This window comes from Thyridium curvatum, assembly GCF_004353045.1.
Source record: "Thyridium curvatum strain D216 chromosome Unknown NODE_9_length_649264_cov_80.371750, whole genome shotgun sequence".
Lineage (NCBI taxonomy): Eukaryota > Fungi > Ascomycota > Sordariomycetes > Thyridiales > Thyridiaceae > Thyridium > Thyridium curvatum.
Window position 1 is genome coordinate 175,171 of NW_022156764.1, and position 12,993 is coordinate 188,163.

General features: G+C 57.9%; 5 protein-coding genes across 5 annotated transcripts; 4 read left to right on the top strand and 1 right to left on the bottom strand.

The window, feature by feature from the left end:
* Positions 1–741: 741 nt before the first annotated feature.
* Positions 742–1,767, top strand: E0L32_002236 (uncharacterized protein; the record flags this gene model as incomplete). The annotated part of the gene is made up of 1 exon (XM_031136403.1): positions 742–1,767. One exon carries the CDS (start codon positions 742–744, stop codon positions 1,765–1,767), a length of 1,026 nt encoding a protein of 341 aa, XP_030988451.1.
* A 603-nt stretch (positions 1,768–2,370) lies between these two features.
* E0L32_002237 (uncharacterized protein) lies at positions 2,371–3,320 on the top strand (the record flags this gene model as incomplete). The annotated part of the gene is made up of 2 exons (XM_031136404.1): positions 2,371–2,737; positions 2,809–3,320. The coding sequence occupies 2 exons, from the start codon at positions 2,371–2,373 to the stop codon at positions 3,318–3,320; spliced, it is 879 nt and encodes a 292-aa protein (XP_030988452.1).
* A 2,182-nt stretch (positions 3,321–5,502) lies between these two features.
* On the top strand, positions 5,503–6,822 carry E0L32_002238 (uncharacterized protein; the record flags this gene model as incomplete). The annotated part of the gene is made up of 1 exon (XM_031136405.1): positions 5,503–6,822. One exon carries the CDS (start codon positions 5,503–5,505, stop codon positions 6,820–6,822), a length of 1,320 nt encoding a protein of 439 aa, XP_030988453.1.
* A 599-nt stretch (positions 6,823–7,421) lies between these two features.
* Positions 7,422–8,681, bottom strand: E0L32_002239 (uncharacterized protein; the record flags this gene model as incomplete). Its single annotated transcript, XM_031136406.1, has 1 exon — positions 7,422–8,681. The coding sequence occupies one exon, from the start codon at positions 8,679–8,681 to the stop codon at positions 7,422–7,424; it is 1,260 nt and encodes a 419-aa protein (XP_030988454.1).
* A 646-nt stretch (positions 8,682–9,327) lies between these two features.
* Positions 9,328–10,414, top strand: E0L32_002240 (uncharacterized protein; the record flags this gene model as incomplete). Its single annotated transcript, XM_031136407.1, has 4 exons — positions 9,328–9,334; positions 9,387–9,694; positions 9,757–9,969; positions 10,028–10,414. The coding sequence occupies 4 exons, from the start codon at positions 9,328–9,330 to the stop codon at positions 10,412–10,414; spliced, it is 915 nt and encodes a 304-aa protein (XP_030988455.1).
* Between the last annotated feature and the right edge of the window lie 2,579 nt (positions 10,415–12,993).

Here is a 12,993-nt window from a genome sequence, read left to right on the forward strand (position 1 = left end):
GCTGCACGATTCTCGCAGCTCCTCTTGGACTGCGAAGTGATGTTTCGGTACGTTGCGGGGTATGTCGGTGAAGGATGATCAGGCTGGAAGTGGCGGTGCTTGTCGTGGATGCCCAAGGCTGAAAACGCCCGTCCCGTGTGACTTGATGCAGGCCATGGTGAGCAAACTGTTGTGATTGGTACGATTCGGTTCCCTGATGAGGCGTTCTCCCTTCCTTGCGCATCGTCTAATCGACTGCCGTAGTAAGCCTTGTTGGATCCTTCCGATCAACACAGGTATTTGTTTATCTCGACCTTCTCCCCTGGCAGCACCATCCCGGCGTGGGTATCAAAAGGCTTATGTCCATCATTGTCGGACATCCTTGGACAAACGGGCCCGCCGGCCTCCGCCAAGGCACCAGCGTGGCGCTCCCGCATACAGTATGATGTGGGTCCGGCCCGGCGCCGTGAACGCCGACGAGAGTTCATCGAGATATAGCAGGCACATAAGGACTTCGAGCGAACCCCTTTTAATTCCGTGAAAGCAAGAATCACGTCTGATCTATTGACCAAAGGGGACTACTCAATGCGTGGTTTTTGAGAACTACCCGTTGATTCGACGACAGCCATCCAGCTCCACTCATTGACTACGCCGCACACGATATATCGGAGTACTTATGTGGCAATCCCCGCACATCACCGCTGGCCAGGACTCTCATACCTTCATGCCTTCCCCCCTTCCTTGAGGAACAACCAGATCACCATGCCTCCCTCGACTTTCTACTCTTCCACACCCCCTGTGATCACCCCGGCCTCTCGCGAGGGTGATCCCAACTACAAAGCCCCGACCTTCCCCATTGGGCCCTTCGTCAAGCACGCAGGCAACCCGCTCCTGGTCCCGAACCCGGACAATGACTTCGAGTCAGCCTACATCTACAACGCGGCCGCCATCGTCCTAGACGACACCGTGTTCCTGCTCTACCGCGCGCAGAACGCGGCCCTGCTGTCGAGCATCGGCCTCGCCTGGTCCGCCGACGGCTTCTCCTTCACCCGTCTCGACCGCCCCGTGCTCGAGGCCACCGAGCCCTGGGAGGCCGGCGGCGGCGTCGAGGACCCCCGGATCCACCGGTTCGACGGCGTCTTCTACATGACCTACACGGCGTGGGACCTCGACACGCCGCGCCTGTGCCTCGCCACCTCGACGGACCTCGTGCGCTGGGAGAAGCGCCCGCCGCTGTTCCCGGACTTTGTCGACGTGCGGCTGACGGTGCAGGGCCGGACGCAGATGCGCCGGGGCCACACCAAGGCCGGCGCCATCTTCCCGCAGCGGGACGGCCGCGGCAAGTACGTCATGCTCTTCGGCGACGCGTTCATGCACCGCGCCGAGAGCGACGACCTGCTGCACTGGGAGGCCCAGCCGTTCAACGAGTACTTTGCGGCGCCGGCGCTGCCGTGGGAGGACCGGCTGCTGGAGCCCGGTCCCGCTCCTGTCCAGACGGCGGACGGGAAGTGGATCCTCGTGTACAACGGTGCGACGGTCGGGTGCCCCGGGTATCGGAACAACCAGTACTCGATCAGCCAGATGCTCGTCGACTTTGATCGTCTCGAGGACGGACCGCTGGCTCGTCTGGATCGGCCGTCGGTGGTGGTGTCGGAGAAGAATGAGAGAGTGGGGTTGGTGAATGAGGTAGTCTTCACTGAGGGCATGGTGCAGTTCCGGGGCCGCTGGTTCCTGTATTACGGGCAGGCGGACAGTGAGCTGGGAGTAGCCACGGCCGTTGTGAGTTAGGTAATGGGTACAAGCTCTATTTATTGTGGGTGTGAATGGTATTCAAAAGATTTTGTGTTGAGTTAATTGATCGGTTAGAATTCACTATTGTTTGATCAAGCTAACCCAATACAATAACATAGGAATCTGAACAATTAGTGACGTCGCGGACACTTATAGCCTGATCCATTTCTTTGATCTATTGTTTAACTGACCGAAGGGACAAAATCAGGAGCAACGGTCCTATAAATGTCCGGAGGGGTTGCCAAAGTCTTCCGGCATGGACCGGTGGCCTCACCTTCAACAACCATTGAAATCAACACAACAGCGCATCATCGCGATGCCCTCAACATATATATAAAGACATTATTTCTCATTCTTCTTTGCCCTCAGCCATGGAACACTGGCAGCCTTCTTTCATTCCTCCTGCAGATGTGATTCTGACCATCTGGGGCTGCATCTCAAAGTGCTTCCACTCACCAGAGGTACTTTGTATCATCACACAGCTCTTGCACAGAAGACAGACACCAAGATCTTCCATTCTCTTTGAAGTCCTGCACCTTGTTCAAGGTACTCCTTCTTTCCGGAGCCTTACCTTCGATCCTCAACTGAAAACTCGTTACAATGGCGAGCTCGTCCATCTACATCGACCGAGCCATGGACAGCATTGTCGATGGAGACAAAGTCCAACGATTCAAGGCGGTAAACAACGCAGCCAGGGTGCTGTATCGCGTGGCCAAGGTCTCTGAAACCCTTCTGTTCCTGCAGGAGGTTGGTGTGTACGACCGAGACGCGATGGGCGGCCGCGGAAGAACTCGGATGGACGACAGTTTCAAAGACGATCCGTACACGGGCGGCTCGGTATTCCGCACGTTTGACGGATCCAACGCTCCTGGCGCCCTCCCGCATGCCGTCCGGTCGACTCAGAAGCGACACAAGTACGATGACATGGCGCTCGTCAACGCACCACTCGTCGAACTCCTCCTCGGACGTAAGTTCTCATCCATACTCTCCTAGAACTGCCGCAGATAGCAGAATTACTGACTCCTGTGCTTCATCCAGCGGTCTGCGCCTCGATAAACGAGATCGAAGTCAAGTCTCCTCTCTCCCGCAACGTCTTTCCTCACGACGAAAGCGTCAACGATGCCCACCAAGGCCGCGAAGATGATCACCACGTCGCGTATCTCGTCCACCCGCGAGGTGGAAAGCAGGGCGAGCTCCTGGTCGTCGACCTGTGGGCCCCAATCTTCGGCTTCCTAAGCCTTGTTCGCCACTACACACCGTATCGCGATACGCAAACGCGCGGAGTATCTCCCGGTCGTCCCCTCGGTGCTGAGAGACACCGCTTCGACTCGGCCCTTGCTCTCGACCCATTGGACGGGGTGACCCGTGCCGGTGTCGAGCTCCGTGGTCGCGCCATCAGGGACTGCGTCGTCAATACCGTGCGCCGCTGGTATGGCTCGCCTTCGAGTGCGTCACCAAGTTCCGGAGCCGGCTGCTACGTCAACAACGCGCTGGCTCTGCCGGAGGGCGAGTTCGACATCGCGCTCAACGCCTTGGAGAAGGAGGTCTAGGAGCGCCTCTCCGAGCTGAGGAAGCACTGGGACACGGCCGGGATCGGTAGGCTCTACGCGAGTATCGATGCGCGGGGAGACGTACGCGTGGTCATGCGGGGGGCGCAGACGGCGAGGGTCCAGTGGATCAACCGGAGGTTGGTCAGGGACGTCCGGGAAGGGCATCGAGAAGACTCGGTGGTGGAGCACAAGTTTCTCCTCTACATGTACCAGATGCTGAAGCGGACCATCCCGGACCTCGAGTGGGAGCGCGTCTGCCCGGACTATCTTGAGGACGCGGAGTTGGCTGTCAGGCCGCTCGGGAACTTTTTCTAGGGCTGAGCATCAGAGCTCGGCTCAGGAGTGTGAGGAGATAGCTATGAATTAGTATCGTTTTACTTTCTTCGTATCGATCACTAGATGAAAGGTTGGGAGCTGGCTCCGTCAACTGCAAATAGAGACACCGGCAGGCATGTTTCAGATAGTTTGAACTGCAATACAATTCATCCCAGCCCTTGTCGACTACTTTCGAAATTGATGTTGACCCAGGATCGTGACGGTGACCACGTGCTTTGATTCGACGCTGCTGAAATCGAGCCAACGGCCCACTTTTGATTATCGCGCGCTGGAACGCCCTGAACCGAGGCGCCATTTGGGAGCCCCTCCACGCTAGAAGCTTAGAATGCCCGGCCCCTGGAGGCATCCACAGTTTCTTCCAGGTTGTTTCTCCTCACTCTCTAACCGTCATCGATTTTCCCTTGGCGGGCGCGGCGTCTCGAAATAATCGCCGGGTTTGACTCGCTTCACCGCTAACCTGCCAATTGACAAACACCTTTCCCTTTGAGACGGGCTAGAGATGCAACGCGCTCGTTTGGAGAGATGGAATTTACGGAGTAGAGAGGCAGTCCGATAGCTACTGCGCCGCTCGCCGCTCCCTTCGATGACACCTTTGAGGGGAAACATTGCGCCAAACACACCCGGATTGGTTGGACCCCTCCATTGGTCTCAGCAATGGACTCGATCTCGACTCGACTCCATTCTGTCTCTTGGACCCTGCAGAGAGGAGAGAAGGTGAGAGCGGGAAACGTGTTGCCGGCCTGTTCAGTTAGCAGCTGCAGGTTAAATCACTCGCAATATGCATGATGCCGGCCATGCTGCACGATCGTGCGTAACAGTCTCCCCACCAGGATCGGGCGTCTCCTCGGGGCAAATCACGGAGATGGACGGCATTGCCTTGCTGGCTCGTGAAAGCCGAAGGAGTCATCATCAGTCATGCGCTGAGGCATGGCAAGCACAGTAGCAAGTGTTACTTGAGGCCCTGCTGCAGGCGTCGTGGTCGTGGAGACTTGCTCCAGCTTGACGTTGTCTTGCCATGGAATGGATGGAGGGTGGCGTTGATCGTTGACGACAATACACTCGAGACAAGGGAGCCAAAACCTCCCGAGAACGAAACGCCACGACGCACCAAAGACGCACGAGGGGAAACTAAAATATGGTACCTTGGCTTAGACTCTCGGCCTAGCTCCCCATTGGTGACAAAGGTTATCTTCGGCGTTCCGAGACGGAGACCCTCCACGCACTCCTACGGAGTAGGTCCCCTTTTTTTTTCTTTTCCACCTTACGCCATCCTTTCCCCAAGTCGACATCAAGGTAGATAGATCGGTACAGTATTCCCATCATTCGTGTCTGGGGAAACTAGCTCTCAGTCTTCCCAAGTCATTACCAATGAATAACTGTTCCTTCTCCTGCTCAACTTTGCTCCCTTCTTCCTACTCTCGACCTTACCCGCGAGGCCGGACTGTGAACTCGCTTCGTCCGAACTTACCCGCATATCTGCTCGGATCTTATCTACTCCACCGAGATTAGCGATTCGAGGTCCGTCTTGGAGGGGTGGACATCTTCAGCTTGCTCCCTTGTATCAACGAGGATCTGGAGCTAGGCGCAATATGAGCGTCATCTAATTTGTCTTCCTCCTTCGCGTTTCATACTCTCTTCCAGCCTCAGACCTTCTTCGAGAATGATCTCCTGAACACCTTCCCGCCTGGACAGCTTCCCGGTGGTATTGGACTCATAAGTCCCGCAAGCACCAAGCGAGAGCCAAAGTCTCTGCTTTCCACGGCCAACCGCACACCTTGACCAGCTGGCTGGGTCCATCACAGCAGGACAAAAGATACCTCTCCTCGGCCTCAGTACACCTCTCACGATGACCGAGCGGCGGTGCCCCGTGCAGACCAGCGCCGTCTACCTCGTCGGCTCCGCGCCGGCCTTCCCCTCCATCCCTCCGCCATCCCCTCCCTCTCCCGTCACCCCCGAGGCAAGCGGCCTGTGCTCCCCGATAGAGGAGCTCTCACTCGACAGCAATAATCATCAGCAGCAGCAACCAACATCCGCGCCCGCATCACCGGTCCTCACCCCCTCAGAAACAACCACAGAGTCCAGCTCGGAGCTCGACGTCCGGCTCGCCACAGCCGTGCACGTCCTGCACACCGAGGCCACGGCCCTGCGCAACCTCGCCGCGCTCTACGCCACCGACCCGCCAGCCCGCGACGCCCTGAGCCGCGCCGTCGAGCTCGTGGCCGCCGCCTCGGCCGCGGGCGGCAAGCTCGTGCTCGTCGGCGTCGGCAAGTCAGGCCACATCGCCCGCAAGCTGGCCGCGACCTTCAACAGCCTCGAGCTGCGCGCCTCCTTCCTTCACCCGACCGAGGCGCTGCACGGTGACCTCGGCCACGTCGGCGCGCGCGACGTCCTGCTCATGATCACCTACTCGGGCCGCACGCCGGAGCTGCTCGCCCTGCTGCCGCACCTCGACCGCCTGGCCCTGCCGCTGCTGCTGCTGACCTCCTCGCCCGACGCCGAGATCGCCCGCCGCCAGCCCGACGCCGTCGTCCTGCCGGCGCCCGTGCACGAGCCCGAGGCGCGCTCGTTCGGCCTCGCGGCGCCGACGACGAGCACCACCGCCGCGCTGGCCGTCGGCGACGCGCTGGCCATGGCCGCCAGCAGGGAGGTGCACGACGCCCGCGTCGCGCACGTCTTTGCGCGGAACCACCCGGGCGGCGCTATCGGCGCCGCCATCGCGCAGAAGAAGCACAGCACGGCGGTGGGCGAGCTGAGCGTCCCGTGGGCCGACGTCCCGCTGCTGAATGCCGGGCGCGCGGCGACGGGCGCCGAGGCCCTGCGCGTGGCGGTCGGTGGCTGCACCGCCGGCGGGTGCTGGGCGCGGTGCCCTGACGGGGCTGTGCTTGTGCCTGGTCGGTTGCGGAGGCTGGGTGCTGCGGAGCTGGCGGTCGAGGTCGGTGCCATCGAGGGTCTTGTCGTGTCGCGCGGGACGGCGACGGCGGTGAGGGTGGATGAGGTGGTTGGCGATGTCGTGCGGCGGTTGGCGAGGCGGGAAGAACAAGACGACGACGATGAGGATGGCAAGGTCGGCGAAGTGCTCCTCGTTGTGGATGAGTACGGGAGAGAAACGGTTGGTGTTCTGGAGATGGCGACGCTGCTTCAACATCATGAGGGGCAGAGTGACTGAGCGTCTGTTTTTACACATTTTGGAATTTCTCATGGGCGGAGTGGGAAGGCTTTAGTGATTTGCATTTCCCAGGGCGTTTTTGGATCAAAGTGCTCGAGGAACGAGCCAGCACATGCACATGCACACACATACACATACATTATCGTATAATACCTGTGTGCATCAACGATTTACACATTGTCATAGAAGACATGGCGATAGATCGAACGGGTCAGGCATAGCCGCAGACATCATCCTGCTGGCACATTTTTCTGGTTCTGGGTGGGGGACAACTCGACGCAGCGGATTTCGCCGCAGAAAGGCGACAGTTGGATAGCATTTTAAATATGAGAGCGTTGTCCTGAACCTTGGCCCCGGGACTGCTTGCTTCTGTTTATCTGTCGACGTTTGTACCTTAGGGGTATCATTTGTTTGAACGACATGCATCGCTTGGCGGCCTCGGTCGAGGTCTTTCAGCGCGCTATCATGTGCTGCTACATGAGATCCCAATAGTCGCGACCAAATTGCGGATACAGGGCAAAATCTCGATCATCCAGCATAAGCATATCATCCAGCATAAGCATATCGTCCCGTGACATTGAGACATCTGACAAGCCCTCCTAGTCACTGTCAGAGCCCTCTGCCGACTCGTCATCCGAGTCCTCCGCCGACTCGGCATCGGATCCGCTGCTAGAGGAAGACGAAGAGCTGCTCGACGTCTCCTCGCGGTTCTGCAGCGGAGCGCCCGCCTCGGCCTCGTCATCCGAGTCGTCAGAGGAGCTCGTGTCCGACCCCGAGCTGGACGTGCCGTCGTCCGCGTCCGAATCATCCGAGTCCGAGTCCGACTCTGACTCTGAACTGCTCGAGTCGGAGTCCATGGCCGTCCGGCTCTTCTTCTTGCGCTTGAGTTTCTGCTGCGATCCGTCGTTCAGCTTGGCCCGCTTCTCCATGCCGTTGACCGCGGCCTCGGGGCCCGATGAGCTTGCTGTCGTCCCAGACACGCTGCTCTCCCCGCTGTCAGACAACTCGTCTGCGATCCTCTTGGCGCGCATGCGCTTCATCAGTCGGCTCCTGATGTCCGGGTCCGACGTGCGCAAGACGTATTCCACCTCGCTTATCCTGCGTATCCTCTTGCCATTGGCATTGGTGCTCTCCCCAGCCTCGTCCAGGCCAGAGACTAGCTTTGTATATTCCTCCTGTTTCGACTCTTTACCCAGAGTCTTCTCCGGAAACCCGGCCGCGCCATCGCCCATGTCTTTCTTCCTGATCTCCTCGGCCGTCTCGCGCAGACGTGCCCGCACCCCGCCCTTGAGGTCGCTGATGTATCTGTAGAAGGCCTCGATGTCCGCCGAGGGTATCGTGTCGCCTATGAAGACGTACTTGATGAGCAGGATCTGGTGGTTCTTGTTGAACTTCCACGAGTCTCGCAAGGTGTCCCACTGCCGGAGGTAGGCCAGAGCGGCTTGAACGCTGGAAGCTTTGGGAGCAGCTGGGGCCTGGGGCTCGGGATTCTTCTTCGCCTTCTTCTTGGCCTTCTTCTTGGCTTTGAGCTCGGGGTTGGTGTTGTCTGCGGCGCCTCCCTTGGTGTCGTCGGTGAAGGAGACGGACTTCTGCTTCCTCAGAGACGGTGTGCCGGGCTCGTCTCTCCTTGGGCGCTTGTTGTAGCTGTTGCTGTTGTCCTGATTAGACCAGGACGAGGAAGGCACCTGCTTCCGTTTGTTGGTGTTCCAATTGGGGGACGCGGAGGAGTCGCCGTAGGTGTTGGGTAGCTGTGCAGGAGGCTGCGTGGAGGGGGCTGCGGGTGACGCAGTGGTGCCGTCGGGTGCAGAGCCCTTGAGCTTCAGGCCCAATCGCTTCCAGGCCGGGACCTTCTGAGACATAATTGGTCCAAGGGAGAGAAAAGGCGGGAGGAGGTAGACGAGACAGACTCGAGCACACCGCACTGGGGGGGAGGCGGAGGGAAACGCTAAGACGACTTTGCGTGCCGATTTTAATAGAGACAAACAGGGAAAATTGACGTGTGATCCGGCTAAGCGGGCTCCAGACGAGACTTCAAGCAGATTCCAGAGCCAGGGATCTCGGCAAGAGTGGATTGGGCAGCTTTCACCTCGTTGCTCTGGTCTGCTCTGTAATTTTTGGGATTGCCTCACTTTTTTCTGCACTCGAGAGCCAATCCATAATTGCTTTATCGTAGAGCGGTGGGGCCCTGCTCCCCCTGCAAGGAAGTCTTATCAGTTTTGCCAGCTCAGGTCGTGCCCGCCAGCTGGCGCTTGGTCAATGCGCCAGATCGGCTTATGTAAGGAAAGGCAGAGCTCCAGCCTTCTAGGCAAGCTCCTGCCAACGCGTCAACTGGGTGAAGCTCTGCGATCATCGAAGACGAAAGCTCCATCAGCCTGCGACCTCGCCATCCACCTGGCAATTGACTCTCCCCGAAAAACCACCGCCTTCCAACGACCCGATCGATCGCATTTCTTACAATCTCAAAAGTAGAACCAGTCGAGATCTAGCTCATCATCTTCAGACAAGATGTCGGGTGCGTCCTCCATCACCGTGATCTCAGCTGCGTTGGGATTATGAGCTGACAGTGATGAATTTGCAGGCAGCGCAGGATTCGATAGACACATTACGATCTTCTCTGACCAGGGAAGATTGTACCAAGTCGGTATGCATCAGCCTTTCCGCTTGTGTTGTTGGCTCTACACCGATCGAGCTGGACCCCCAATTGTTGAGAGCTGGAGAACCAGGCAGCGGGCCTTCTGACCAGTCCACGACCTTGCTAACACGATTACTGCCGGTAGAATATGCATTCAAGGCCATCACTGCCGCCAACATCATGTCCATCGGCGTCCGTGGAAAGGACTGCGCGGTCGTCCTGTCCCAGAAGAAGGTCCCTGTACGTTGATGGCGCTTACATATGGAGTCAGGGTGTGCTATTGAAGCTGACAATCTGTGCAGGACAAGCTGATCGATCCCTCTTCCGTCTCGCACATCTTCCAGATCTCGCCCTCGGTCGGCTGCGTCATGACCGGCTCCATAGCAGATGCGCGCGCTTTTGCCCAACGTGCGCAAGGCGAGGCGGCCGAGTTCAGGTACAAGTACGGATACGAGATGCCCAGCGATGTCCTGGCCAAGAGGCTGGCCAACATCAGCCAGGTCTACACTCAGCGCGTAAGAGAAACCACAGTGTTTGCAAGAGATCTACCGTCGTACTGACCTGAACTGCCAGGCTTACATGCGTCCCTACGGCGTCGCTACGACCCTGATATCACTCGATTCCGAGAACGGCCCTCAGCTGTTCAAGTGCGACCCGGCCGGATACTACATCGGCTACAAGGGCACGGCTGCCGGACCCAAGCAGCAGGAGGCGCTGAACCACCTTGAGAAGAAGCTCAAGAACAAGGACCACGCAGAGGGCAGCTGGGAGGAGGTTGTCGAGCTGGCCATCACCACCCTCAGCACAGTGCTCAGCATGGACTTCAAAAAGACGGAGATCGAGATTGGCATCGTGGGCGGCCCCCGAGCTGACGGCAAGGAGGGTACAGACCCTGGCTTCAGAGTGCTTACGGAGGAGGAGATCGATGACCGATTACAGGCCATTGCCGAGAAGGACTAAGCCGTTTGTGGGGTGTGGATTTTCTCCTATTTAGGCGTGCTCTGGTGGCGGCAGCAGCTTACACAAAAGGGGGAAAGGGGCGAGTTGTATGCGTGTCTTGCCTGAGAGGCAGGAAAGCAGCCGCGGCAATGGCAGGTATTCGTTCCACAGACGCTGTGCAGCCAAGGGCCATTCGAACTGCCCGTCACGGGCGCGCGGGATTTCAGTGGGGGCAGAGCAAGAGGGGTTGTGTGCAGCAAGGGCCAGGAGTCACAGGTACCCCGTTCCCCAGCCCTGGCATCGTCCTCTCGCGTGTGTTATTAGCCATCCTATCATGTGTCATACCTAGAAATAAACAAGGGCCCCGGCGTGTGCCTATCAGGACGTTGAACCCGAGACGTATGACATCCATTCCTGTGAGATCGCTTCCCGGAGCGGTATTGGTCTGGCACGGACGAGCAGGTGGGCCGATTACTGCATTCAGCCTGCCCTTGGCTTGCCGTTTCCTGATCGGTGCATGCTAGCTGAGGGCTGAAGTGACGGTTTGAGGCAAGAGGGAAGGCTGAGAGGCCTGGCCTGGAGGGCCAGAAGCGATCGTGGCCCTGAAACAGCCTTGGGAAGAAGCGGGAGATCTAGTGATGCTAGCGATGCTTGTTTCAGCTGCGAGGACGCAGAGCCGCATGAGGTAGTGCGACGACGCCGGACTACCTGGATCGATGAGGCTGACCGGGGCGAAAGATGAACATGCCGGGTAGTCTGTGAGGAGAGTCTAGACCAAGACTAGCAATGCCAGCACGAGGACTGTGGCATGCAGGGCGTCGTGACGTGCCTGCCGCGACGAAGGGATTACCTGTTTGGGGCTAGAAGTGAAGCCACAAATACCACGTTGATGGCACATGGGGAAGCATCGTGACGAGGCATGGCTTGGTGTTGAAGAAGAAGAAGAATGAGACTAGAGAAGAAAAGGGCGGTGGGCTGGTCGAGTGTGCCCCGGCAGGGCAGCTGGAAACATGAGTCTGCCCTGTACCAATGCAGGTTGATGCAAGCCACCGCAGATAGCCTGCTGCACTAAGGCTACCCGGGCCATTGTTTCGGGAGAGTTTGGATCGTAGATGTTGCAGGGAGCCTCACCTCACCGCACTGCATGATGTAAGATAATCTCGTCTGTTTCTTTGATACCACACAAGCTGGAGAGCATAGCCGACTAGTAAAGCGATAGTCTTGTTTTCATTTTCTAGAGTACGACGGATCGTATGTTTTCCACGGCATTTTCTTTCTCTCTCCCTCCTTCGTTGCATGCCACACCCGTGACCAGGTCTGGATGTTGTGTCATTGACGATGCCGCTGTTTGTCAGAGCGGTCAAGAAAAAAGAGGCCGCCGCCATCCCCAAACCAGTGCCAAAGTGCGCTAGCTTAGCTCAGCACTGTCCTTTTGTCCAAGCTTGGATCAGCGGTGGGCCTTCTACAGTCACGGGCTCTCGGGCTCTACCGATCACTGGCACTTGGCGTTTAGGCCGCTAAGCCCTCTTGAAGCTTAGACCACATGGGAAGGCCACGCCCATTTGTCTGCTCTGTCCTTTTTGGATGGTTCTTGGCAAGGATATTCCTCCGTGTCCAATTGTCCTTTTCGCTGCCAGTGAGCCATTCGGAGTTCCCATTTTCCATTTCTCTCCCCACAGCGACATTTTCTTTCGTCTAGGTTTCCCCCGCCCACCTAGCCCTACGTGCCGCGGGTGCTGGGAATGCAAAGGCGATCACTGATGCATGCGCTCTGATGTCAATGGTACACAGGTACTCCATGCCATGCAAACACAGCAGGGACGGAGGGGGCGTGACCTGGTGAGCATCGGGAACAGGGCGTGCTGCTAGTCATGCAAGCCATTGCATCGAAACGCACCAAAAATATCCCAATGCTGCGATCACAAGCAGGCACAAAATACCCCAGGCCAGCTGGGCCTGGCACGCAAGGAAGCGGGCTGGGCTAGCTCGAGGCGAAACGTGCCAAACCGGCGAGTAGCCGCTCGACCTACAGGCGTCTATTGGGGAGGCTGAGTGCCCAGCTTGGGATTAGCACCTGCAGCCACGAGGGGCCTTTTTTATCTTTGCTTCTTCACTCACGTTCCATCAGTCGAATATTGTCCATTGGCAACAGCGAAGTGCCTCCCCACCATCTCCCAGCAACCCCAAAAGGGCAACAGGGACGGCAGACGAACGGAACGGACCAAATGGTGGCTGAAAGTAGCCGCATCGCTGCCACTCTTGGTCCAGGCGCTCCGGAACCGGATCGGGCAATTCGCTCTTCTCTTCGCGCGTATTGGATATCAATCTACGATGCGCTGAGATCTGAGGCCTCTTCCGGTCCGTTTGCCCTACCAACTGGGCTTGGCCTCTCTTGCTCTCTCTCCTCTTGTGTCTCCAGTCGCGACTTTTGATGCAGATACCTATTCGGGTTACAGGTGTTTCAATCTCTGGTAGATCACGGCCGGATCATGGGTCCTCCTCCACACACATCAATGATGGTCCAAGCCAACCACGCCATCCCCCACTGGGCTACTACTGGCCGAACTTACTAAAGGAGATGCTAAAATCCTACAGATGGG